This window comes from Salmo salar, chromosome 12 (genome assembly GCF_965601325.2).
Source record: "Salmo salar chromosome 12, fSalSal1, whole genome shotgun sequence".
NCBI lineage: Eukaryota > Metazoa > Chordata > Actinopteri > Salmoniformes > Salmonidae > Salmo > Salmo salar.
In genome coordinates, this window is record NC_138302.1 from 32,326,484 (window position 1) to 32,352,934 (window position 26,451).

Genomic DNA, 26,451 nt, shown 5'->3' on the forward strand with positions numbered 1-26,451 from the left:
CTGGCCCAGGAGTGTGAAGGTGAACGGAAAGGCACTGGAGCAACGAACCGCCCTTGCTGTCTCTGCCTGGCTTGTTCCCCTCTCTCCACTGGGATTCTCTGCCTCTAACCCTATTACAGGGGCTGAGTTACTGGCTTACTGGTGCTCTTCCATACTGTCCCTAGGAGGGGTGCGTCACTTGAGTGGGTTAAGTCACTGACGTGATCTTCCTGTCTGGGTTGGCGCCCCCCTTGGGTTGTGCCGTGGCGGAGATCTTTGTGGGCTATACTCGGCCTTGTCTCAGGATGGTAAGTTGGTGGTTGAAAATATCCCTCTAGTGGTGTGGGGGATGTGCTTTGGCAAAGTGGGTGGGGTTATATCCTGCCTGTTTGGCCCTGTCCGGGGGTATCGTCGGATGGGGCCACAGTGTCTCCAGACCCCTCCTGTCTCAGCCTCCAGTATTTATATGCTGCAGTAGTTTATGTGTCGGGGAGCGAGGGTCAGTCTGTTATATCTGGAGTATTTCTCCTGTCTTATCCGGTGTCCTGTGTGAATTTATGTATGCTCTCTCTAATTCACTCTCTTTCTTTCTCTCTCTCGGAGGACCTGAGCCCTAGGACCATGCCTCAGGAGGACCTGGCCTGATGACTCCTTTCTGGCCCCAGTCCACCTGGCCATGCTGCTGCTCCAGTTTCAACTGTTCTGCCTGCGACTATGGAACCCTGACCTGTTCAGTGGACGTGCAACCTGTCCCAACCACTATGATTATTATTATTTGACCCTGCTGGTCATCTATGAAAATGTGAACATCGTGGCCATGTTCTGTTGTAATCTCTACCCAGCACAGCCAGAAGAGGATTGGTCACCCCTCATAGCCTGGTTCCTCTCTGGGTTTCTTCCTAGGTTCGTTTTTCCTTGCCACCGTGCTTCTACACCTGCATTGCTTGCTGTTTGCGGTTTTAGGCTGGGTTTCTGTACAGAACTTTGAGATATCAGCTGATGTAAGAAGGGCTTTATAAATACATTTGATTTGATTTAGTCACTTTAATAGTGTTAATGTTTACATACTGCTTTACTCATTTCATATGTTTTCACTGTATTCTATTCTACTCTATTTTAGTCAATGCCACTCCGACATTGCTCGTCCTAATATTTATATATTTCTTAATTCCATTATTTTACTTTTAGATTTGTGTGTATTGTCGTGATTTGTTAGATACTGTTGCAGTGTTGGAGCTAGGAGCACAAGCATTTCGCTACACCCGCAATAACATCTGCTAAATATGTGTGTGACCAATACAATTTGATTTGATGAAACAATATTGTCAACAGTTTGTTAGAGGTTTAGAAAATAATAAATGTTCTGAAAGCCTAGTATCAGGGGTGCCGTATGGGGGGGGGAGTTAGACGACTCTAAGGGCCTGTGACTGACAGGGGCCCTAAAATTTTTTTTTAATATTAGGTACATTCTTTTCAATATTAAATTAAATTATTAACCATCATCATTAATATCATATTTTATTTAAAATATACTAATAAAACTAACGGTTTCGTTTTCTTTCCTTGTTTTTGGCAAAAAGTAAAGATCCAAAGAGCCTCTGTATTGCCCAACCACGGCGAGAACGGTACTTGCTAGTAGTGAATTGCGAGTTAGGAGTGTCATTGGAGCATCATGTCTCAGCTTCCTAAAGAAAAATCTGGCTTCCTGTCACAACTGTCATCATGGAGAGAAGAAGACCAAGGTGCAGCGGAGTTAGTGTTCATGATTTAATACAAAAAAGATCACTGGAACACTACAAAACAAGAAAATACTGACAGCTCAACAGTACTGACAGCATAACACACTGAACAGAAACAATTACCCACAACCCCAAAGAAAAACACACACTACTATATAGGACTCCCAATCAAAGGCAACTCAACACACCTGCCTTCAATTGGGAGTCCAATAACCAACTCACACGTAACACAAACCCCTCTGCCACGTCCTGACCAAAACTAATACAATTGCTCCCTCTGCTGGTCAGGACGCGACAGTACCCCCCCTAAAGGTGCAGACCCCAGAATGCACCTTAAAAAAGAAAACACAAAAAATCCCCAACAACCCCCAATACCCCAACAAAACCAACAAACAATACCCCCTAAACGATAAGGGAGGGAAGGGAGGGTGGCTGCCGTCAACGACGGCACTGTGCTACACCCTCCCTCCCCCAACCCACCTATTCTGGAGGTGGCTCAGGTGCGGGACGTGAACCTCGCTCCACCTTCGGCGTCGTCCACTTCGGTGGCACCGATAGCTGCGCCGGGCAGACGGACCGCTCGGGCTGGGCCGGAGGACAAGCGGGCCGCTCGGGCTGGGCCGGAGGACAGGCGGGCCGCTCGGGCTGGGCCGGAGGACAGGCGGGCCGCTCGGGCTGTGCCGGAGGACAGGCGGGCCGCTCGGGCTGGGCCGGAGGACAGTCGGGCCGCTCGGGCTGGTCAGGGCAGTCGGGCCGCTCGGGCGGCTTCGGGCAGTCGGGCCACTCTGGCGGCTCCGGGCAGTCGGGCCGCTCTGGCGGCTCCGGGCAGTCGGGCCGCTCTGGCGACTCCGGGCAGTCGGGCCGCTCTGGCGACTCCGGGCAGTCGGGCCGAGACACGTACCTCCATGCTAGTGCGTATAGCGGGAAACACCGGACCGTAGAGGCGTACTGGCGGTCTTGAGCGCAGGGTTGGCATCACCCCTTCAGGCTCGATGCTTACTTCGCCCTGGCACATGCGGGGCGCTGGTACTGTGCCACCAGCCTGAAAATCCCAGGCCTCACCACAGCCCCAACCCACGGGACCTGTCCAGTCTGTTTCAGCCTAAACAGGGTACGGGGAGCTGGCCTGGGGCTCCCTTCTCGCCCCGCCAAACAGCCCTTGTGCCCCCCCAAAAATGTTTTATTGGGGCTGCCTCTCGGGTTCCCTTAGCTCCCTTAACCTCTATGGGACCGGCGGGACGAATTCGTCCCACCTACGTAACAGCCAGTTGAATCCTGTGGCGCGATTTTCAAAACCTTTGAAATGCTATTACTTCAATTTCTCAAACATATGACTATTTTACAGCTATTTAAAGACAAGACTCTCGTTAATCTAACCACACTGTCCGATTTCAAGAAGGCTTTACAACGAAAGCAAAACATTAGATCATGTCAGCAGAGTACCAAGCCAGAAATAATCAGACACCCATTTTTCAAGCTAGCATATAATGTCACAAAAACCCAGAAGACAGCTAAATGCAGCACTAACCTTTGATGATCTTCATCAGATGACAACCCTAGGACATTATGTTATACAATACATGCATGTTTTGTTCAATCAAGTTCATATTTATATCAAAAACCAGCTTTTTACATTAGCATGTGACGTTCAGAACTAGCAAATTCCCCGCAAACTTCCGGGGAATTCGCTAACAATTTACTAAATTACTCACGATAAACGTTCACAAAAAGCATAACAATTATTTTAAGAATTATAGATACAGAACTCCTCTATGCACTCGATATGTCCGATTTTAAAATAGCTTTTTGGTGAAAGCACATTTTGCAATATTCTAAGTACATAGCCCAGGCATCACGGGCTAGCTATTTAGACACCCGGCAAGTTTAGCACTCACCAATATCAGATTGACTATTATAAAACTTTGATTACCTTTTGTTGTCTTCGTCAGAATGCACTCCCAGGACTGCTACTTCAATAACAAATGTTGGTTTGGTCCAAAATAATCCATCGTTATATCTGAATAGCGGCGTTTTGTTCGTGCGTCCCAGACAGTATCTGAAATGGTAAATCAGGGTCGTGCGCATGGCGCAATTCGTGACAAAAAAAATCTAAATATTCCATTACCGTACTTCGAAGCATGTCAACCGCTGTTTAAAATCCATTTTTATGCCATTTTTCTCGTAAAAAAGCGATAATATTCCGACCGGGAATGTCCATTTAGCTAAACAGAGGAAAGTAAACAAAGCTTTCGGTCGACGCGGGCACGAGCCTGAGTCTCACAGTACTGTAACCAGCCACTACCCAAACGCGCTACTTTTTTTCAGCCAGAGCCTGCAAAGCCACGATTCAGCTTTTTACCGCCTTCTGGGACCCTATGGCAGCCGTAGGAAGTGTCACGGGACAGCTAAGATCCTCACTCTTCAATAAACAGAGACAAGAAGAACGACACCTTGTCAGACAGGCCACTTCCTGCATGAAACCTTCTTAGTTTTTTGCCTGCCAAATGAGTTCTGTTATACTCACAGACACCATTCAAACAGTTTTAGCAACTTTAGGGTGTTTTCTATCCATATGTAATAAGTATATGCATATTCTAGTTACTGGGTAGGAGTGGTAACCAGATTAAATCGGGTACGTTTTTTATCCGGCGGTGTAAATACTGCCCCCTAGCCCTAACAGGTTAACTTGTCCTCCCAGAATCTTCGCTCCTTCTGCCAAGTCCATCCATCTACGCTTTTCTCCTGTGGCTCCCTCCTCCTCCGCTGCTTGGTCCCTTTGTGGTGGGTAATTCTGTCACAACTGTCATCATGGAGAGAAGAAGACCAAGGTGCAGTGGAGTTAGTGTTCATGATTTAATTCAAAAAAGATCACTGGAACACTACAAAACAAGAAAATACCGACAGCTCAACAGTACTGACAGCATAACACACTGAACAGAAACAATTACCCACAACCCCAAAGAAAAACACACACTACTATATAGGACTCCCAATCAAAGGCAACTCAACACACCTGCCTTCAATTGGGAGTCCAATAACCAACTCACACGTAACACAAACCCCTCTGCCACGTCCTGACCAAAACTAATACAATTGCTCCCTCTGCTGGTCAGGACGTGACACTTCCAAAAACAAAAAGAAAGAAAAGAAAGAAAGACAGGAATGAGAAAAGAAAGGGCGACAGTATGTCACCCAATTTTTCACAAATTAAGGTGGGTGTAGTCCGTGAGTGGTGGAAATTAACCTGTTAGCATAGTCTATAGTGAAATAGGCTACTTTTGCTCCCATAACATAAGTTAATATCTTCACAGAAAACTCTGTGTTTACATTTCGCTCCTCTTTTAGCCGACATTTAATACATGCAGGCAACCTTTTAGCAAGCTATTCATACTAAATCAGTTGTCCCAGCCCCTGCCTGGTGCCAGGCCCAACAGATGCAGCTTCAGGCTCAGCAGCCCTGTCTCCCCATCCCCATACTCCTGAACCAGCCCTGTCTCCCCATCTCCATACTCCTGAACCAGCCCTGTCTCCCCATCCCCATCCCCCTGAACCAGCCCTGTCTCCCCATCCCCATACTCCTGAACCAGCCCTGTCTCCCCATCCCCATACTCCTGAACCAGCCCTACTCCCAACTGAAGAAGGAGGTGAGCAGCATTGTGTTGAATGACATGTCAGTTGGCATAATTGCAGGTACTGCAATGCATTGAGGACAGGAATGTTATTCTCCAGTCAGGAGAAATCTCACTTGACACAGAGGCAGCCAATATCAGAGCCTTAAAGGAAGAGATGCAGGCTCTTAGAGATGGATGGGAGTCTCTCCTGTCTGAGGCAACACTGATTGCTACTCAATTTAGCAAGGAACACAGCCGCCAGAGGAAAAGGAAAAGATTAATGAAGAGACCTCTCAGTAGGAGACTTGGACTTGGACACTAGGTTCCACACCACTACAAAAAGTGTAGAATCATTTTCTGCTGTTCTAAATTCTAAAAGTTGGGCAGATTAGTGAGGATAATGTCCCTTCTGTGTGCCAACCACTGATCATGAAGTATTCCAGAGATCTTACACCTGACTTTCAAAATGAAGTACGACACCCGAACACTGTATGTGCTGCCACTTTCCCCCCTAACTTGTCCCGTCTTGGTCTCCTGAATGCAATCTGTAAGATGCAGCTGCAAAGCATTTTTGGAGAACTGTGCATTGCTCTACGTATATTTTGCACACTGCCTGTGACTGTGGCTGGTGGTGAGAGAGCTTTCAGTAAGCTAAAACTGATTAAAAAAATACTTGAGGTCCACTATGTCCCAGAACATGCTTTGCAGTCTTGCCATGCTGTCCATTGAAAGTCGGTTAGCTAGAAAGCTGGACTTCAAAGACTTGATCAGTGACTTTGCTAGCAAGAAGGCTCAGCGCTGGGCTCTTGGTTAGTAAGGCTGAGCAAGGGCCAGTGATAACTGTTAAATGGATCACTACACACATGATGCCCACTGGCGGAGAACAAGACTGAGAACAAGACTGAGAACAAGATATATCTCAAAGTAATGGCTGGATTGCCGTAGAATTAGTTGTGCACAATCAAGACCCCAAGTGTAAGAACCTATTGATTTGGTAACCACTTGACCTTTCCTCTAGCGACACCACCAGGCCTTTCCATTTCCATTTTGTTTTCCATTTTCCATTTCCACTTTTACAGCTGCTTATTTTCTAGTTGGTATGTATACTTAGTTCAAAAATCTGCTGCTGGTTTTATTATTTTGTTTGTTATATCATTCTATAGATGATACTGTTCATTTCTTTTAATTAAAAAGGTTAATGTATATTTAAGTTACATTTATTTTAAGTTATTCATTAATGTTAAGAGAATTTTCCATTCAAGAATTTTACCATTAAAATTACATTTAGACTGTAAAAGATGGCCTTTAGCACATTTCTTATAGAGGATATCAGTCTTGCATCAAATAGTGAATTCCACTGTATGCAGAATGTTGCATGCATGTCTGCACAGTGTTATATTTTCACAGCTCACAGTCAGTAAATATCGTACTGTAAATATTGGACTACAAGAGAGTTGCAAAGCTTGCAAAGGTAGAGTTATTTAAAGCTTTGAATGGGTCGATTAGGTTCTGGAGGTGTGTGGTTACAGCAATTGAGCAGGGTTGGTGTGGTCTGTGGTGATGGGGCCCAACGTGATATCTTTTCATGAGGCCCAAAATCCCTGGCGGGACACCCCTGCCTAGTATACAATATCTATGCACACCAACGAAACTGATATAAACCATTAAACTTCCACATGAGGTAATGCTTTCATTTTCTATAGTACCCCCTCATGTTCAGGGTGTTAGACAATAGGTATGTATTTTAGTACTCACAAGAGGGGCATCCATGATGGGCAGTGTCCTTTGTAAGGCCTTAATCCCTTAGCATACAATATATTGGTCCACAATAGACATCCAAAGACAGTCCACAATAGATATTCAACTGTCTTTGGTCGTAGGCCTGGATAATGAGACAGTACTGGTTGCTATAGTTCAGGAAGGCCATGTCATTAACATAGTTTATGTCATAGTTCATGTCATAATGATGTATCATCAGGGCCGCCGGAAAACGTGTGGTGAGGCGACATTTGCCACACCACTTTTCAATCAGGTGTGGTGGCACATCACTTTTCATTTAGTTTAATAAAAATATATTGGCGCAAAGCGTTAAAAAGAGGGGAAAAGTGATGTTTTTTTTGGACCGATTTGCCTAATTATTTGTCAAATCGTGCATAATTTCTCTGTCCTTCACATTGGAGTGCTGCTGCAGGCTCTTCGCATGTCATGTGGGACGGGCACAACGTACAAAGCTCAAGGCGCGATCTCTAACTTTCCTCTGCTATTTATTTAGCAAGCTGACAACATATAATTCCCGATAGACACAAGCAAAAACTCTTACATAAATGTAGCAGCCTATACACCTAAACATTAGCGATCTGACATGTTGAATTGCATGGAAACCAGACAATTTTTCAGTCTAATCAACTGTAGGCTATTAGCTATACTACTATGCGCCCTGTCCCTCCAGCCAGGGTAAACGAAGCAGTAACTTTGTGTATTTAGCTTATAGCCCATTTGTTTGTCCGAAAATGTGAATGGGATCAATTAAATTAATCAATAAACACAACAGCTGACATTGACTGTGAGTTAATTTTTTATTAGGCCTACAGTTGCATAGGGCACAACTACACGATGCAAACCTGTCACGCCCTGATCTGATTCACCTGTTCCTGTGATTGTCTCCACCCCCTCCAGGTGTCGCTTATTTTCCCCAGTGTATGTATCCCTGTGTTTACCGTCTCTCTGTGCCAGTTCGTCTTGTACGTTTAGTCAAGTCAACCAGCGTGTTTTTCCTGTACTCCTTTTGCTATTCTCCTTTTTTCTAGTCCTCCCAGTTTTGACCCTTGCATGTTTCTGGACTCTGTACCCGCCTGCCTGACCATTCTGCCTGCCTTGACCACGAGCATGTCTGCCACTCTGTACCTCCTGGACTCTGATCTGGTTTTGACCTTTTTGCCTGTCCACCATCATTCTCTTCCTTTGGATCATTAAACATTGTAAGACTCTAACCTTCTGCCTGCTGTGTCTGCATCTGGGTCTCGCCTTGTGCCTTGATAAAACCTGAATAAAGCAAGCTCAGCTCTGAGTTTTATTGTCCAATTATATTGCTTTCTCTGTGTATATGAAACCTCCGTAGCCCTTCTTTAAAATATAATTAATATGAACAAGTACAAGGTTGCTGCAGTTTGAAAGAGTTTTCATCCTCCCGAAGGCCAGGAGTTTTTCCATTCGTTTATTTTTTTTTTAAACCAAGTGACCTTATAAGAACAACTCTGGTCCCATCATAGCCCATATTAAATATGTTTCCAACCCAAGGCGCAAAATAAATCAGGGAAACGGACCTGGAGGAGCGAAGGGTGCGTGTGGAGCAAGAGGGTAGAATGAGGTCAAACAGGTACTTGGGTCGAGAGTTGTGGATAGCTTGGTAGGTGTGAAGCAGAATATTGTAGTCGATGCGTGAGCATATGGAGAGCCAGTGGTTGAACAGCACTGGAATTATGTGCTCGCAGGGGAAGGTGTGGGTGAGGGCACGTGCAGCACAGTTCTGGACATTTTGTAGCCTGTTCAGGCACTTGGCAGATGCGGCTACAAAAAAGGTGTTACAATAGTCTAGACGGATTAAATAAAGGCGTGGATGAGTTGCTCAGCTGCAGGTTGTGGCAGCATAAGTTGTAACCTGGAAATGTTCCGTAGATGAAAACATTTTACTTTGGTCATACTCTTGATGTGGGCTTCAAACGAGAGCTGACTGTCAAATATCTCACGCAGGTTGCGAACCTCAAAGGAGGGGAGGACCTTGATACCATCAATATTGAGGCTGTAGCTGCTGATGTGGTTTATGATGGTCCGAGTGCCAATCAGGGCGACCTCTGTCTTTTTGCAGTTTACAGTGCATTCTGAAAGTATTTCGACTTTTTAACTTTTTCCACATTTTGTTATGTTACAGCCTTATTCTAAAATGGATGAAAATGTTTTTTTTCCCTCAATCTACACACAATATCCCATAATGACAAAGCAAAAACAGGTTTTTAGACATTTTTGCAAATGTATTAAATATAAAAAACTGAAATATCATATTTACATAAGTATTCAGACCCTTTACATAGTACTTTGTTGAAGCACCTTTGGCAGCGATTACAGCCTCGAGTCTTCTTGGGTATGACGGTACAAGCTTGACACACCTGTATTTGGGGAGTTTCTCCCATTCTTCACTGCAGATCCTCTCAAGATCTGTCAGGTTGAATGGGGTGCGTCGCTGCTTAAGAGTTTTCTACAACTTGATTGGAGTCCACCTGTGGTAAATGTAATTGATTGGACATGATTTGGAAAGGCACACACGTGACTATATAAGGTCCTACAGTTGACGGTGCATGTCAGAGCAAAAACCAAGCCATGGGGTTAAAGAAATTGTCCATAGAGCTCCGAGACAGAGTTGTGTCGAGCCACAGATCTGGGGAAGGGTACCAAAACATTTCTGCAGCATTGAAGGTCCCCAAGAACACAGTGGCCTCTATCATTATTAAATGGAAGAAGTTTGGAACCAACAAGACTCTTCCTAGAGCTGACCGCCCGGCCAAACTGAGCAATCGGGTGAGAAGGGCCTTGGTCAGGGAGGTGACCAAGAACCCGATGGTCACTCTGACAGAGGTCCAGAGTTCTTCTGTGGAGATGGGAGAACCTTCCAGAAGGACAACCATCTCCACACGACTCCACCAATCAGGCCTTTATGGTAGAGTGGCCAGACGAAAGCCACTCCTAAGTAAAAGGCACATGACAGCCCAATTGGAGTTTGCCAAAAGGCACCTAAAGGACTCTCAGACCATGAGAAACAAGATTCTCTGGTCTGATGAAGGCAAGATTGAACTCTTTGGCCTGAATGACAAGCGTCACGTCTGGAGGAAACCAGGCACCGCTCATCACCTGGCCAAAACCATCCCTACAGTGAAGCATGATAGTGACATTATTATGCTGTCGGGATGTTTTTCAGCGGCAGGGACTGGGAGACTAGTCAGGATCGAGTTAAAGATGAATGAAGCAAAGTACAGAGAGATCCTTGATGAAAACATGATCCAGAGCGCTCAGGACCTCAGACTGGGGCGAAGGTTCACCTTCCAACAGGACAATGACCCTAAGCACACAGCCAAGACAACACAGGAGTGGCTTCAGAACAAGTCTCTCAATGCCCTTGAGTGGCCCAGTCAGAACCCAGACTTGAACCAGATCGAACATCTCTGGAGAGACCTGAAAATAACTGTACAGCGACGTTCCCCATTCAACCTGACAGAGCTTGAGAGGATCTGCAGAGAAGAATGGGAGAAACTCCCCAAATACAAAGTACTGCGTAAAGGGTCTGAATACTTATGTAAATGTGATATTGCCATTTATTTTTCTAAAAACATGTTTTTGCTTTGTCATTACGAGGTATTGTGTTTAGATTGATGAGGGAAAAAAATATTTAAACTGTTATAAAATAAGGCTGTAATGTAACAAAATGTGGAAAAAGTGAAATGTCTGAATACTTTACGAATGCACTGTATAGCCTATTAGCTATACAATTGTAATGTTATACCCCTGAAAGGGGGGACATATGAGAAATGATTCATACTGACATGTAGCATCAGCGACAGTTCAATCAGTTGTAATGATGAATTGCATAAAATAATCAACTCTTGGCTCAGTTGGTAGAGCATGGTGTGTGCAATGCCAGGGTTGTGGGTTCGATTCCCATGGGGGGCCAGTACAACAACAACAAAAACATTTAAAAAATGCATGAAATGAAATGAAATGTATGCACTCACTACTGTAAGTTGCTCTGGATAAGAGCGTCTGCTAAATGACGTAAATGTAGATATCTCTTTTTTCAAACTACGTTACGTTCACATTTGTATTCCTAGGCATCACTAATCAAACACTGCACAAACAGACATAAATGGAGCACACATGATTGGATTATCACATTCACATGAATTACTAGAATATTACTTACGATTCTGTATTAATATAATAAACTATAAAGTCCAGTGGGCAATCGAGATATGCTGAACAATCACGATATAAACAAAAACATATGGCGTTTTAGAACTGTATTGTTTGCATTCTGATTGCAATTTAATGGAGGCCGAAAATAAATATACGCCATGTGAAGATGTTCATATTGAAACATATCTTCTTTTATTTAGGTTCCTAACTTGTTTGATAAGATTAGCACAGATTTTCTTGGTGGACCCTGCATGGGGACCAGACCCCAAGTTTGTGAACCACTGTACTAACCTATCTTTGCTTGCTTCCTCTCTCTCTCTGTCTCCTCTGTTTCCTTCTGCATGCATTGCAGCCTGCTTCAGCCTCACCACTGAGCGCCAAATCACTGTCTGTCTCAGTAGCCTACTCTCTGTAAAGCAAAGTTATTATGAGAACTTAGAAGCCTATTTTTGCTCCTGCTAAGGTAGGCTCAGTTTAAAGTTAGCTTATTAGTTCATCCTTCTAGCTGGCTAAGTAGTAAGAGCCCTTCAACATTACTGCAATAGATATAAAAATAACAAAAAAATTCAAAGCCATGCCTGTGCACGTGACTTTTCCCATAGTCCATTTAGGATGATTTCTCCTCTTCTCAGCTGTCTATCACAGCCTCCTGGTTTCCACCAATCTGAGCACCCGAATGCACATTTGGACTCTGACCCCTCCCACTCAAGGTCAAAGATACTATCATTGTCTGCAGACAACGATGCAAATTTGGCTGCCGACCAAGTTATCAGTGTGTTTATTTTAGGAAGAAGTGAGTTGTCGGGTGGGTTAACGCTACTTCATGGTGATCGACTGAAAGCAGGGCCTGATTATCTTGTTACATCTGTAGCTGAATAGTACTGCTGCAGATGATGTATACTGAACAAAAAATATATATATTTCTGTCTGTAATAAAGCCCTTTTGTGGGGAAAAAATCATTCTGATTAGCTGGGCCTGGCTCCCCAGTGGGTGGGCCTTGCTCCCAAGTGGGTGGGCCCATTGCTGCGCCCCTGACCAGTGATGTGAAATCCATAAATTAGGGCCTAATGAGTTTGTTTCAATTGACTGATTTCTTTCTTTGAACTGTAACTCAGTAAAATGTTTGAAATTGTTGCATGTTGCATTTATATTTTTGTTCAGTATATATTTCATGTGAATGTTGTTTATAATTACATGTATTGCATTGAATGCATGAGCGTTTTGCAGTATATTGTTATTGTTTAGAGATGGTTAATTCCCATGTAGCCTGTAGTAGACTGTCCTTGTGCTCCTGCATGGACAGAAAGATTTATGACTCTGTGGAACTAGACACAGATCAGATAAGATCTCCACCAGTCCTGAGAGAGAGGGCCATAAATCTCACCTGTCTAAGTAATTAGTTCTCTCTTTCTCTCCAGCAAGATGTTTATACATATACATGTTTATACATATATTCATACAGCTGTTAATGTGTATGCTGTTATGTGAATATCCCTGCGTAGATGCTATGCCATTATTTCCTGTGTAGATACTCCTTTTGCATAGCTTACAACATTGTATATTTAAGTAATAAGGCATGAGGGGTGTGGTATATGGCCAATATACCACCGCTAAGGGCTGATCTTAAGCAAGACGCATCGCGGAGTGCCTGGATACAGCCCTTAGCGGTTGTATATTGGCCATATACCACAAACCCCCGAGGTGTCTTATTGCTATTATAAACTAGTTACCAACGTAATTAGAGCAGCAAAAATAAATGTTTTGTCATACCCGTGGTATACGTCAGCCAATCAGCATTCAGGGCTCAAACCACCCAGTTTATAATTGTTCTTACCTATCAGAACATCAAGTCCATCCTATGTAAACTGATGATTTATGTCTGTGAGTGTGAATACTATAGGGTGTGGTGGTGATGAAGATAATAAAAGTCCTGGTCTAAGAAGCATCCGTACTGTTCTTGCCGGACAGTCTGTAGCGAGTCAGAACCAATTATATCAGCTTTAAGTACTAGCGGGAGAGGGGATTCACAGCCAACTGCTCAGACGAGCTCCAGCTAGTCGTTTTTACAATAGCAGTCTCCTAACTCACTGACATAAAATTTCTACAAGCGACTATTTACCAGTTGTGTACTCATTCTCCGAGAGTCTTTCTTTTTTTTTATTAGAGCTCAGTCAGATCATGAATAGCTTATAATTTTTCTGAGCTTTGATCAATGTTGGGAGCAATATTTAGATTTTGACCCATCATTTATTTTCTTTATTGTGTACAAAATATACAGTACCAGTCAAAAGTTTGGACACACCTACTCATTGCAGGGTTTTTCTTTATTTTTACTATTTTCTACATTGTAGAATAAAAGTGAAGACATCATGTAGTAACCCAAAAAGTGTTAAACAAATGAAAACAGATTTGAGATGAGAGATTCTTCAAAGTAGCCACCCTTTGCCTTGATGCCAGCTTTGCACACTTTTGGCATTGTCTCAACCAGCTTCATGAGGTAGTCACCTGGAATGCATTTCAATTAACAGGTGTGCCTATTTAAAAGTTAATTTGTGGAATTTATTTCCGTCTTAATGCGTTTGAGGCAATCAGTTGTGTTGTGACAAGGTAGGGGGGTATACAGAAGATAGCCCTATTTGGTAAAAGACCAAGTCCATATTATGTCAAGAACAACTCAAATAAGCAAAGAGAAATGAGAGTCCATGATTACTTTAAGAAATGAAGGTCAGTCAATACGGAGAATGTCAGGAACTTTGAAAGTTCTTCAAGTGCAGTCACAAAAAACATCAAGCACTATGATGAAACTGGCTCTCATGAGAACCGCCACAGGAATGGAAGACCCAGAGTTACCTCTGCTGAAGAGGATAAATAAGTTCATTACAGTTACCAGCCTCAGAAATTGCAGCCCAAATAAATGCTTCACAGAGTTCAAGTAACAGACACATCCCAACATCAACTGTTCAGAGGGGACTGTGTGAATCAGGCCTTCATGGTCGAATTTCTGCAGAGAAACCACTACTAAAGGACACCAATAACAAGAAGAGACTTGCTTGGGCCAAGAAACACAAGCAATGGACATTAGACCGGTGGAAATGTTTGCTTTGATCTGATGAGTCAAAATGTGAGATTTTTGTTTCCAACTGCCGTGTCTTTTTGAGACGCACAGTACGATGATCTCCGCATGTGTGGTTCCCACCATGAAGTATGGAGGAGGTGTGATGGTTTGTGAGTATTTTGCTGGTGACACTGTCTGTGATTTATTTAGAATTCAAGGCACACTTAACCAGCATGGCTACCACAGCATTCTGCAGCGACTATCATGTTGTCACGACTTCCACCGAAGGTGGCTCCTCTACCTGTTCGGGCGGTGCTCGGCGGTCGTCGTCGCCGGCCTACTAGCTGCCACCGATCCCATTTTCCTTTTCGTTTGTGTCTGTCTGTTTTTTCACACCTGTGTTCAGTTAGTTGATTTCGGAGGTTTTTATCTACACCCCGCTGAATGCTAGGCTTTGTGCGGGATTATTTGTGTGTATTGCATGTTAGGGGTGCGTGCCTGCACCACGGGGTTTCGATTTATTTTCAGTAAATGTTACCGTGTGTTTTCGAGACTTTGTTTTTGGAGTCGAGGTTTCCCCTCCGTGTGTGCGGTTAGTTTCCCTGTGGGTGGCGACTATGTTTGTGCGTGTTTTTCCCACTTGTTTCTATTGTGAGTTCTGGACCGCCTTATTAAATGTTTTGTGCCACTGGAACTTCTTTGCTCCCCCCCCCCCCCCCCCCCCACTAGGAGGCATTGTTACACATGTGGGAGTATCACTTGTTTTACAACAGGACAATAAACTAAAACACACCTCCAGGCTGTGTAAGGGCTATTTGACCAAGGAGAGTGATGGAGTGCTGCATCAGATGACCTGGCCTCCACAATCACCCGACCTCAACCCAATTGTGATGGTTTGGGATGAGTTGGACCGCAGAGTGAAGGAATAGCAGCCAACAAGTGCTCAGAATATGTGGGAACTCCTTCAAGACTGTTGGAAAAGCATTCCTCATGAAGCTGGTTGAGAGAATGCCAAGAGTGTGCAAAGCTGTCATCAAGGCAAAGGGTGGATAAATCTAAAATCTAAAATATGTTCTGATTTGTTTAACACTTTTTTTGCTTAGTACATTATTCCATGTGTTATTTCATACTTTTGATGTCTTCACTACATTTCTACATTGAACAAAATAGTAAAAAATAAATAACTACCCTTGAACGATTAGGTATGTCCAAACTTTTGACTGGTACTGTATATATTTTATTGTTATTATTTTTTATTTTTAAATTAGAAAAAATGACCAAGGTCCGGACCTCGGTGTCCTCATATGTAGTTACGGCCCTAATGTTTGTCTAAGGTTGGTGAGGTTGTGATTGTGTGAATATCTATGCGGATGTAGATATGAAAACACGTTTTCCCTAAAAAGAAGGACAACCACATTTTGTTAAAAGGAAAACACTTATTTTAGTGCAGGTCCTATAAATATTTGCTGTGATGATGACAGAGTTCTCTAAAGCCCTCTCCGAATGCCACCATTTGATATTGTACTTGGCACCATTGAAAATCAAAACCAAAACCAAGTTTAACTATCATACAGTAGGAAGTGCTTGCTGCCATCTGGTGGAACATAGCTGAATGAGAGGAGAAATTACTTGAGAGATCATGTTCAAAACAAATACACAATTATCAAATAAGGTAGATTCTGTAACACATCTTTTTTTGTGTTATTTGGGATAATTCAACCAAACATTAGACATGATCATTTGATCAACACTGAAATATGGTAAAGCGTGTTTGTTTTGTCAACTTAAATATGGTACATTTATCAATCACTACTTTCACATCTCTATCTCACACTCACTTTGTTTTTTTATCCAATATATATATTTTAGGCATTTAGTAGACTCTCTTATCCAGAGCAACTTACAGGAGCAGTTAGGGTTAAGTGCCTCGCTCAAGGGCACATCGGCATATTTTTCACATAGTTGGCTCAGGGATTCGAAAGACCGACCTTTCAGTTACTGGCCCAACGCTCTTAACCACTCGACTACCTGCCGCCCCATTCTTCACCGTCTCCAATCTCACCCCTAACTCAATAACAGGCCAGCCCAAGCATGACCCTGTACATAGAGTACTGTTTATACTGTAGCTCTGAGTCTTACTTAACTGTCCTCGGTCACACTGTTTATATTGGTCTTGTCCCACCCTGTCCCAATAAGACTTCACCATTACAATGCTTTTATTACGTCAGTTCCTTCCCACCCTCGGGAACAACTTGAAACCGTTCAATTGAGTTATTCACCTCCCTGTTTATTGACTCCAGTATCTTTGTAATCATCTGTAATTAAAGTGATTTGTTTGGGGAATTCAGACTGTGACCTCAAATCATATATTTTATTGGAGATGTCTGACTGCTTCAGTGTCGTCAGCTGAGATCAAACTTTATAGATTATCTCAACTTTATAGATGCAAAAGGTGCTACATGTACAGGGCCTGTGATCCAGACCCATTAGACTAACCCTCTTTTGACAATGTCCCAGGATTATGCTTCTTTAAAGGAATCGCATAAAGAGTTCGCTGCCTATTTATTTGTCCGTGTTGATTTGTTGATGACATCATACTGAATCATACTATCATCTAATGTGCATTTGGTGAAAGAGCATGTTAAATGGTTGGATGAAATTGAATGATATCAAATATATACAACATGGTATGATAAAGATAACATTGTAACACTACAGAATGTGTCAAACTTATTCCATGGAGGGCCGAGTGTCTGCGGGATTTCGCTCCTCCCTTCTACTTGATTGATGAATTAAGGTCACTAATCAGTAAAGAACTCCCTTCACCTGGTTGTCTAGGTCTTAATTGAAAGGAAAAAACAAAAACCCGCAGACACTAGGCCCTCCATGGAATGATTTTGACACCCCTGACCTATAGTATAAAATAAACTGATATAAGATAAAATATCAAGGAAGATTTAAAGAGATTATCATCCCCTTTTGAACAATGTTATTTTCCAGTGATAAGACAGTGGACTGAGAGGAAAAATGATTTGAGAGATCATGCTCAAAACAAATAGACAATGATCAAATACGGTAGATACTGAAACATCTTTAATTATGTATTTTGGGACAATTCAACCAAACATCATACATTATCATTTGATCAACAATGATATTCAAAAGCATGTTTGTTTTGTCAATTTAAATATCAAATATGGTCAATTTATCAAAGATTGCACAGTGCTGTACATTCACCGAGCATACAGGCAACACCTGGTATTCCTTTTAGCTGTAGGCGGAACCAGGCTTTTAATGACAGGTGGGTTTGGGTGGGCAAGGGATCTATTTTTTCGGGACCTCCATCTCCACATCCTCTGTACGGGAGACCACCTTTCCATCGACCATCTCCTCAATCACCGTCCTCACTCTCTTTGTCACCACTGGCTCCGCTACAAAGTAGGGACAAATAACCATTAGTACATTTAGTGTTGGGCATAACTAAAGAGGAGAAGCACAGAGCCATGAGAACACATAGCACCTTAACACATTCAAATCAACCAAGTCATTTGTGTTCTAGAGTGTTTCACAACTACTACCACTGCGTTCAATCAATATGGAATTTGATATGATAGAAAATGGTCTCACTCTACTTACGTTTTTTGACCTCAACAATCTCAACCTTCTTGGTGATGACAGCTCTCCTGGAGGGCAGAAGATAGTTTAAGTGTTAAGTACCTTCCTATTGAACAACTCTACATTGATCTCTCTACTCTGTAACACAGTATCTATTGCCCAGTTCCAAATTGAGCCCTGGCCCCTTCCCCTGTGCACTCTAGTAATATTCACACCATAGTTCTTGCATGTATCCAATCATTTTAGATTCAAAGTGCCTACAGCAGGTGGTGTGTCAAAGGGGTAGGGGAGGGGTTGATTTGTAATTGGGTATGTAAATGCACATTTATAATTTACATTGGGGATGTGAAGCCCATGTAAATCCCATTGGTTATGTAACTTAGGGATCTGCAGCCTTCTCTCCGCTCCTTACCCGACATCCTCTCCGTCCAGCAGCCTCCTGTACTCTGCGATCTCCATCTCCAGCCGGGTCTTGATGTCCAGGAGCATGCGGTATTCGACGGCCTGCCTCTCGATGTCCGTCTTCATGCGACCCAGCTCCTGCTCCAAGCTGTTGACCATGCCCTGGAGCTGGTTCAGCTGCATGCTGTAGCGGGACTCGGTCTCATTCAGCTGGCCCTCCAAGGCTGATTTCTATAGGGAGAGAGGGAGGAAGAGTTAAAGACTTCAGACAATTCAACAAGTGGTGCTGATTTAGGCTATCCACACTGACATCAGTGAATGATTGAGGTGAAGTTCCAGGTGAGCACGTGTTTTTAGAATTCAGTTTTGAGGATCACAGCTGTGGTATAACAAAAACTGTTATCCTCAACTTCACTTCATATATCCATCAATCGAAGAGCTTGTCAAAAATGAAATATATTATTATTATAGTTTGTGATAATTACAAAGCTCTGAGTTGACTGATTGCTTCTCTCTTCTCTCTCTGTAACTAATCCATAATCTTCAGTTTCTAAAAGGTAAACCTGAGGACTCATATGTAACCCGTAGGGTATGAATGTATTTATGATATCTAAATGATAATGGTTTTACTGTGAGGTGTCAGTTGTACTCTACTGTTCAACTGAAATTGGAAGATTGTAAATGTCATGCATTTCTGAATTCAGAGTAATCTTCTACAGTAATTAATTACACCTAGTCTAGCTCTAACTCAAACTCATACGTCTAGCATCAACTAGAAGGCAGAGAGGGGTGTGACGTTAGGGGGGTTGAGGGGGCATTTGTTTCCTCACCAGGCTGAGCTGGGACTGCAGCTCGATCTGCAGGGCCTGAAAGGTCCTCTTGAGCTCGTTGATCTCACTGCGGGACGTCTGGAGGGTCTCTGTGCTGCTGGTCACCACCTTGTTCAGCTCATCAAACTGGGACGGACAGAAGGAACACAGTAAGGGTTGTGTAACTCCACTTGCACTGGTAATAGGCACAAAAGTAATTCTCCACGGTCTGATATCTCTATATTGACATGATCAAACAAGTATAAGATAGCTTCAAGTATGTGATCACAGTAATTGGTCGTTTATAAGCACTTTAAATACTGTTCTCATAGGACATAGTGTTCCTTTTAAGATGTAGTAAACCATTTTCATATGATCTAAAACAGAACAGATGGATCAAGAGGTTCTCCCTAGACAAGGTTGGGCTCTTCTTCTCCTCACCTTGCCCTTGTACCAGGTCTCCATGTCGCGGCGATTCTTCTCGGCGATGCCCTCGTACTGAGTTCGGATCTCCTCCATCATCTTGGCCATGTCCTGCTGGGGTGCTGCATCCACCTCCACGTTCACTGAGCTGACGTTCATGTGGGCGAGCATGGCAGCAATCTCCTATAAGGGGCACAGAGTGATGACAGAGGTCAACTAGGGTCAACACCAGATGAGAGGCCAATGGAGGTTGCCACTGGGTAGGCTGTCACCGGGTAAGATAAGATACAACTTGACTGTCCCAGACAGGGAAATTGTCTAGCACAATTACATAGGGGTGAGGGGTCAAATTGGGTCACAGACAGGTGGTGTCTCAGGTTCAACCACATGAGAAATCAATTAGGTACTTGGGTGTCACAAACTGTCCCCATCTTTCATAACCTAGTTACAGTGTTTATGGTGTATTTCCGTCAGCTTCACTGACATCCTGTACAACCATCCTAAAGTAAGTATATGATAACTGTGAAAACACTCAAGGTAATCCAACATGAAATAATACTTGTGACCATGTGATCTGAAGTGTGGTTTTAACGTCTATGCCATACTGCTGCAGGGCTTGTGACAAGTTTGCTGACAGCTTTAAAGCTACCCAAACAGAGACAGCGCAGACACTCCAGACAAGGTCTGTTTGATCTGTTGTTTGCATTGTCATTGTCAACACTGCTTGGCATGCGATGAGAATGAATTATGTCTCTGACAACTCCATTCGACTCTCACAACCACATTGTTTTCATCTAGGTAAAATGTATAAGAATTTTGAACTGTGCGGAGGTCTTGCTATTGACAGGGCTGTGCCATGACTCTTGGGGATATGGTCTGATAAAAGAGGGGCTTTGTAGGGGCTTCCAAGGCCTCTACAGTGCCCTGAGGAAAACCCACCTCCTCATGGTTCTTCTTGAGGTAGACCAGCTCCTCCTTCAGCCCCTCTATCTGCATTTCCAGGTCTGACCGGGACATGGTCAAGTCATCCAGAACCTTCCTCAGTCCAGAAATGTCTGCCTCCACTGACTGACGCATAACCATTTCATTCTCAAACCTGTCCAGAGGGAATTGGAGTTAACCAGCATTATTAACAGTTGCCGCCAACAGTAAACATACCAAATGGCACAAAACCAGTCAGACCAGTTTTATGTGCAGTTGACCGCTGATGATGTATCTAAGGTGTACAGTAATGTGACATTTAACATCACGTCATTGACCTTGAGTAATGTTATAGTAGGTGTGGCTTCATACTGTAATAATGCTATAAAAGTTGCATGACTAAAGTTTACATATGACGTATAGTTCCCATTCCAATCCTGACTTAAAGTATTATTCTAAGATGAATTCAACAGTTGTTTGCTGCTTCCATCTTATAGACCCTTTGTACTCACTTGACTTTGAAGTCCTCTGCTGCCAGTTTGGCATTGTCTATCTGCAGGAGGAGACTGGCATTGCTCAAAGTGGCAGCACTGATCTGAGAACAGGACAAAAAACTGGTTGGTACATGGTACATAAAAAAGGAAGGCAATTACACATTGTCAGGCTTATCACAATGATTACATCATTTGCTTGCGTGATAAGGAGAAGCCTATCAGAGCTATAATATTGTGTTTGTAACTTATTGATTAGCCTCCTACCCACGCATATATACTGTAGCCTATCTATGACAAAGGCCACACAGTTATGTATGGGAAAAGAAAATAATAAGCTTGACTTGGATCACATCAGATGAAATAATACAAAATGCTATTGAACAGTGGTATGATTCAATTCCCGTCATCATCATGCTCACGGCTCTCCCTTTTGAAAGAAGTAGTGTAGGCGGCATGAGTGTGAATGTAAATGTTGACAGGGAGATAAGTTGAACGGAAGTGAAGGTTTCACATGCCAAGCCCTTTTTTTGGTAATTGCTTTCTTTCAATAGAGACAAACAAACTAAACAACACTCATAAACTGTAAGTCCTATAATCCATCACTACTGTAAACTTGGTATGATTCCTCTATTAAAGTCAAGGGTTTACAAATTCACATCCTGAGGGCACACTTATATTGCAGCCTGACAGCTTCATAGATGCAGTCAGTCAATGAACTTCAGGGTATGACTTGTGTCTTGTAAGCCAGAACTGAATTGTATATGAGAATATATGTTGTTTCCTGCCTGAGTAGAAATGTTTAGACATTTTACTTTTGTAAATTATATATCCTATTTTTATTTTTTTCTCCTCATAGAAATCTTCATCTAAACTCAATAGTAAATAGGAGTGAGGTTGATGAAAGAAAATGTAATAATATCAATCTCGCTCAATATAGCAATCAATATACTGTATTTATGATGCCCCAAAAATACTCACCTTTCTGCGCAGGTCGACAAGAGTAGCTTCGTATTTACTGTAATCTCTAATGACCGGTGTCTTCTTCTCGTACCACTCGCGGATTTGACGCTCGAGCTGAGTATTCGCCGTCTCCAAGGAGCGCACCTTCTCCAGGTAGGTGGCCAAACGGTCGTTGAGGTTCTGCATGGTGGCCTTCTCGTTGACCGACACTGCATTACTACCATAGCTGCCATTGTCACCTCCAAGCGCACTGGACAGATCAAAACCGCTCCTGGTGCCCGAAGCATAAGATACGCGGACACTCTGTCCCCCTGCCCCTCCATAGACGCTTGGTGCCCGTGATGCGATGCGACTCTGGTAACCTCCTCCGAGAGACATGGAGGATGAGCCTCGGCTGCCTCCATAACTGCGAAGTGATAAAGCACTCATGGCGACGTTGTAATGATGGGTATGTAGAGCGGACAAACCCGGAGTGGTACTTCGAAGAGTTGGTGGTGAACCAGTTCAAGCCTGATAGCAGAATATATACCCCCTTGGAGGTGGGAGCGGCTGGATGTCGCCTTGAGATAATTATGTACGTGAATAGATATTCATTAGGCATCCAACAGGTGTGTCCTTAGTCAGCTCATTAAAAAAGGGAACTAAGGTGTGGTGCGCGTGAGAGTTAGCTGGCATTCTGCCTCCATAATTGTTTTCACTTTCCTGTACAGCCTGACAACTGTCACGGCATGATAAACCTCAGATAAGCAAGTTATGAATATGATAAGATAGTATCTTACGTTTTAAGAGATAACAGAAGACTGGAACCCGCAACAGAAAGTCTACTTTTCCCTCTGTAGTCACCGAAAAATGTAGGATACGTAAAATAGGCTCCTCTACCTAAACTTAGTAGAACAGTTGGCTAGCTCACATGACATGCTCATGTTGGTAGGCTATATTTTGGAGAGATGGAAGCATCATAAATATTTTTTAAATACAAATGATACATTTCATCAATATTATGTTTATTTTTCAAATGTTATTGGGCAAATAAATTCGGTTCAAGGGTAATGGTAACAGGTATAGAAGTCTCCCAAATGTGAAGGCTAATCCAAATCTGACGTCCTTAGGTCTAATAAAAATAGGTACCGTTATTTCCTCATAGTTAGTGAAAAGATGTACGTTTTCCATTTAGAAAATGTTGTAAATGCATTGATCATCATACCATAAAAGTAGTCGGTGACGTGACATGGGGCGTTGATAAAGAGGAATTTATGAAATGGTTACCCTGATATTTACTTGATGGTTTACTATGTTAAAGATTCAAATATGAAGTTACAAATTGTTATAGAGATGTCACTTGAATCAAGAGGGCATTCAGGACATGAGAAAGAGAGACTTCAGGAATACAATAACAATTACCTTCAAAAGGTTCTCTAAACTTCACATCAAAGTTATAGTTGGTTGCCCATTATTGCACAAATACAGGTATGTGTGGAATGGCCAAAACAATACACAGAAACACATTAATATACACTGAGTATACCAAACATTAGGAACACCTTCCTAATATTGAGTTAATTTAGCACAGGTAGCATGCGGAAAGATTGACATGCCATTTATTAAAAAGATTGATACGCCATTGATATTTACATTTTAGTCATTTAGCAGATGCTCTTATCCAGAGCGACTTACAGTAGTGAATGCATACATTTCATACATTTTTTTTTCATACTGGTCCCCTGTGGGAATTGAACCCACAACCCTGGCGTTGCAAACACCATGCGCTACCAACTGAGCCACACGGGACTAGTCTTTGATATGAACTGAATTACACAGAAAACTGGTTTCATGTTTGGCTTCTGCCATAGGCCAGTGTTGGTATACGGGCCACTAGTCTTCTCCCATCAAACTCAAGTCTCCATTATTTTGTCAACAGGTGCAAAGAGTGAATCACGAGCTAGGTATTTCCCAGATGTTGAGTGTAAACTCAACCTTTCCAGCACAGGTGGTGTCTTCGCCGTCTCTCTCTGGAGTTGTTTTCACAGACATGTCCTCTAGTATAAGACATTTGCAATGATATGATTAGCATGTAAAATAGAAAGCAACCACAAACTGGTGTTGTTCTTATTACTGATACTGATGCACTTTTCATCTCTGAATTCAATCTATCAGTCTTTTGGGAAATCAAACTCTATTATATGTTCAATAGCATGTTGTATGATTATATCTGACGGAATGTTGCAAGTCATCCTCAGTTATCATTTTCATTATCCATTACTATATAGCCTTTGCCATACTGTGGTTATGGTATATCTGTGTGGGTAGGCTAATTAATCACTTACTAACACACCTTCATAGTTCTATGTACTGTATGTTCACATTACTGTGCTTTCATAGCTGTTTAAGGAAAATGAAACATTCAAACGCAATACACTCCATCCCTTATCTTTCAATCCCTATTCTGATATTTATTATATCGTCATAACCTCAGAATAACACAATTGTTTATACTTTGAGAAAGTGTTATTGTGTTTGTGACTGCGTGTGACACATAACAATAGTAAAGCCCCCTTTACTGGCTTAAATAGCTGACCAATCAGCCTGTTACCAACCCTTAGTAAACTAATGGAAAAAATTGTGTTTGACCAGATACAATGTTATTTCACAGTAAAGAAATTGACAACAGACTTTCAGCAGTCATATAGGGAAGGACACTCAACAAGCACGGCACTTACACAAATGACTGATGAGTGGCTGAGAGAAATTGATGATGAAATGATTGCAGGGGCTCTCTTGTTAGACTTCAGTGCAGCTTTTGACATTATCGATCATAGTCTGCTGCTCGAAAAACGTATGTTCTATGGCTGTACACCCCCTTCTATAATGTGGATGAAGCTGTTTAGGCCCCTTGCTTTTTTCAATCTTTACTAACGACAGCGACTGAAATGACTGCAACACTTAAAGAGCTGCAGTTAGTTTCTGGAATGGGTAGCAAAGAATAAGTTAGTCCTAAATATTTCCAAAACTAAAAGCATTGTATTTGGGACAAAACATTCACTAAACCCTAAACCTCAACTACATCTCATAATGAATAATGTGGAAATTGAGCAAGTTGAGGTGACTAAACTGCTTGGAGTAACCCTGGATTGTAAACTGTCACGGTCACAACATATTGATACAACATTAGCTAAGATGGGGAGAAGTCTGTCCATAATAAAGCACTGCTCTGCCTCTCCAATCAGGTCATGGACAAAGTTGTGGAGAAGTACAGATCAGGGATGGGTTATAAATAAATATCCGAACCTTTGAACATCCCACGGAGCACCATTAAATCCATTATAAAAAATGGAAAGAATATGACACAACAACAAACCTGCCAAGAGAGGGCCGCCCACCAAAACTCACAGACCAGGCAAGGAGGGGCATTAATCAGAGAGGCAACAAAGAGACCAAAGATAACCCTGAAGGAGCTGCAAAGTTCCACAGCTGAGATTGGAGTATTTGTCCATAGGACCACTTGAAGCCATACACTCCACAGAGCTGGGCTTTACAGAAGAGTGGCCAGAAAAAAAGCCATTGCTTAAAGAAAAAAATAAACAAACACGTTTGCCAAAAGGCATGTGGGAGACTCCCCAAACATATGGACGAAGGTACTCTGGTATGATGAGACTAAAATTGAGCTTTTTGGCCATCAATGAATATGCTATGTCTGGCGCAAACTAAACACCTCTCATCACCCCGAGAACATCATCCCCCAGTGAAGCATGGTGGTGGCACCAATATGCTGTGGGGATGTTTTTCATTGGCAGGGACTGGGAAACTGGTCAGAATTGAAGGAATGATGGATGGTGCTAAATACAGGGAAATTCTTAAGGGAAACCTGTTTCAGTCTTCCAGAGATTTAAGACTGGGACAGAGGTTCACCTTCCAGCAGGACAATGACCGTAAGCATACCGCTAAAGCAACACTCGAGTGGTTTAAGGGGAAACATTTAAATGTCTTGGAGTGGCCTAGTCAAAGCCCAGACCTCAATCCAATTGAGAATCTGTGGTATGACTTAAAGATTGCTGTACACCAGCAGAACCCATCCAACTTGAAGAAGCTGGAGCAGTTTTGCATTGAAGAATGGGCAAAAATCCCAGTGGCTAGATGTGCCAAGCTTATAGAGACATACCCCATGAGACTTGCAGCTGAAATTGCGGCAAAAGGTGGCTCTACAAAGTATTGACTTTGGGGGGGTGAATAGTTATGCACGCTCAAGTTTTCATTTTTTTTTTGTCTTATTTCTTGTTTGTCTCACAATAAAAAATATTTTGCATCTTCAAAGTGGTAGGCATGTTGTGTAAATCAAATGATACAAACTCCCCAAAACATCATTTTTAATTCCAGGTTGTAAGGCATCAAAATAGGAAAAATGCCAAGGGGGGTGAATACTTTCGCAAGCCACTGTGTAGGAGGCGCACAGTAGTACATAGAGCCATGACTACATGGAACTCTAC

At 42.6% G+C, this 26,451-nt stretch overlaps 1 protein-coding gene across 1 annotated transcript; it reads right to left on the reverse strand.

Moving 5' to 3' along the window:
- Positions 1–17,417: 17,417 nt before the first annotated feature.
- On the reverse strand, positions 17,418–22,489 carry LOC106564957 (keratin, type I cytoskeletal 19). Its single transcript, XM_014131513.3, has 8 exons — positions 21,989–22,489; positions 21,029–21,111; positions 20,535–20,691; positions 19,614–19,778; positions 19,194–19,319; positions 18,374–18,594; positions 17,983–18,029; positions 17,418–17,777 (listed from the first exon to the last, which is right to left on the reverse strand). The coding sequence occupies exons 1-8, from the start codon at positions 22,397–22,399 to the stop codon at positions 17,671–17,673; spliced, it is 1,317 nt and encodes a 438-aa protein (XP_013986988.1). The 5' UTR covers positions 22,400–22,489; the 3' UTR covers positions 17,418–17,670.
- Positions 22,490–26,451: the final 3,962 nt, after the last annotated feature.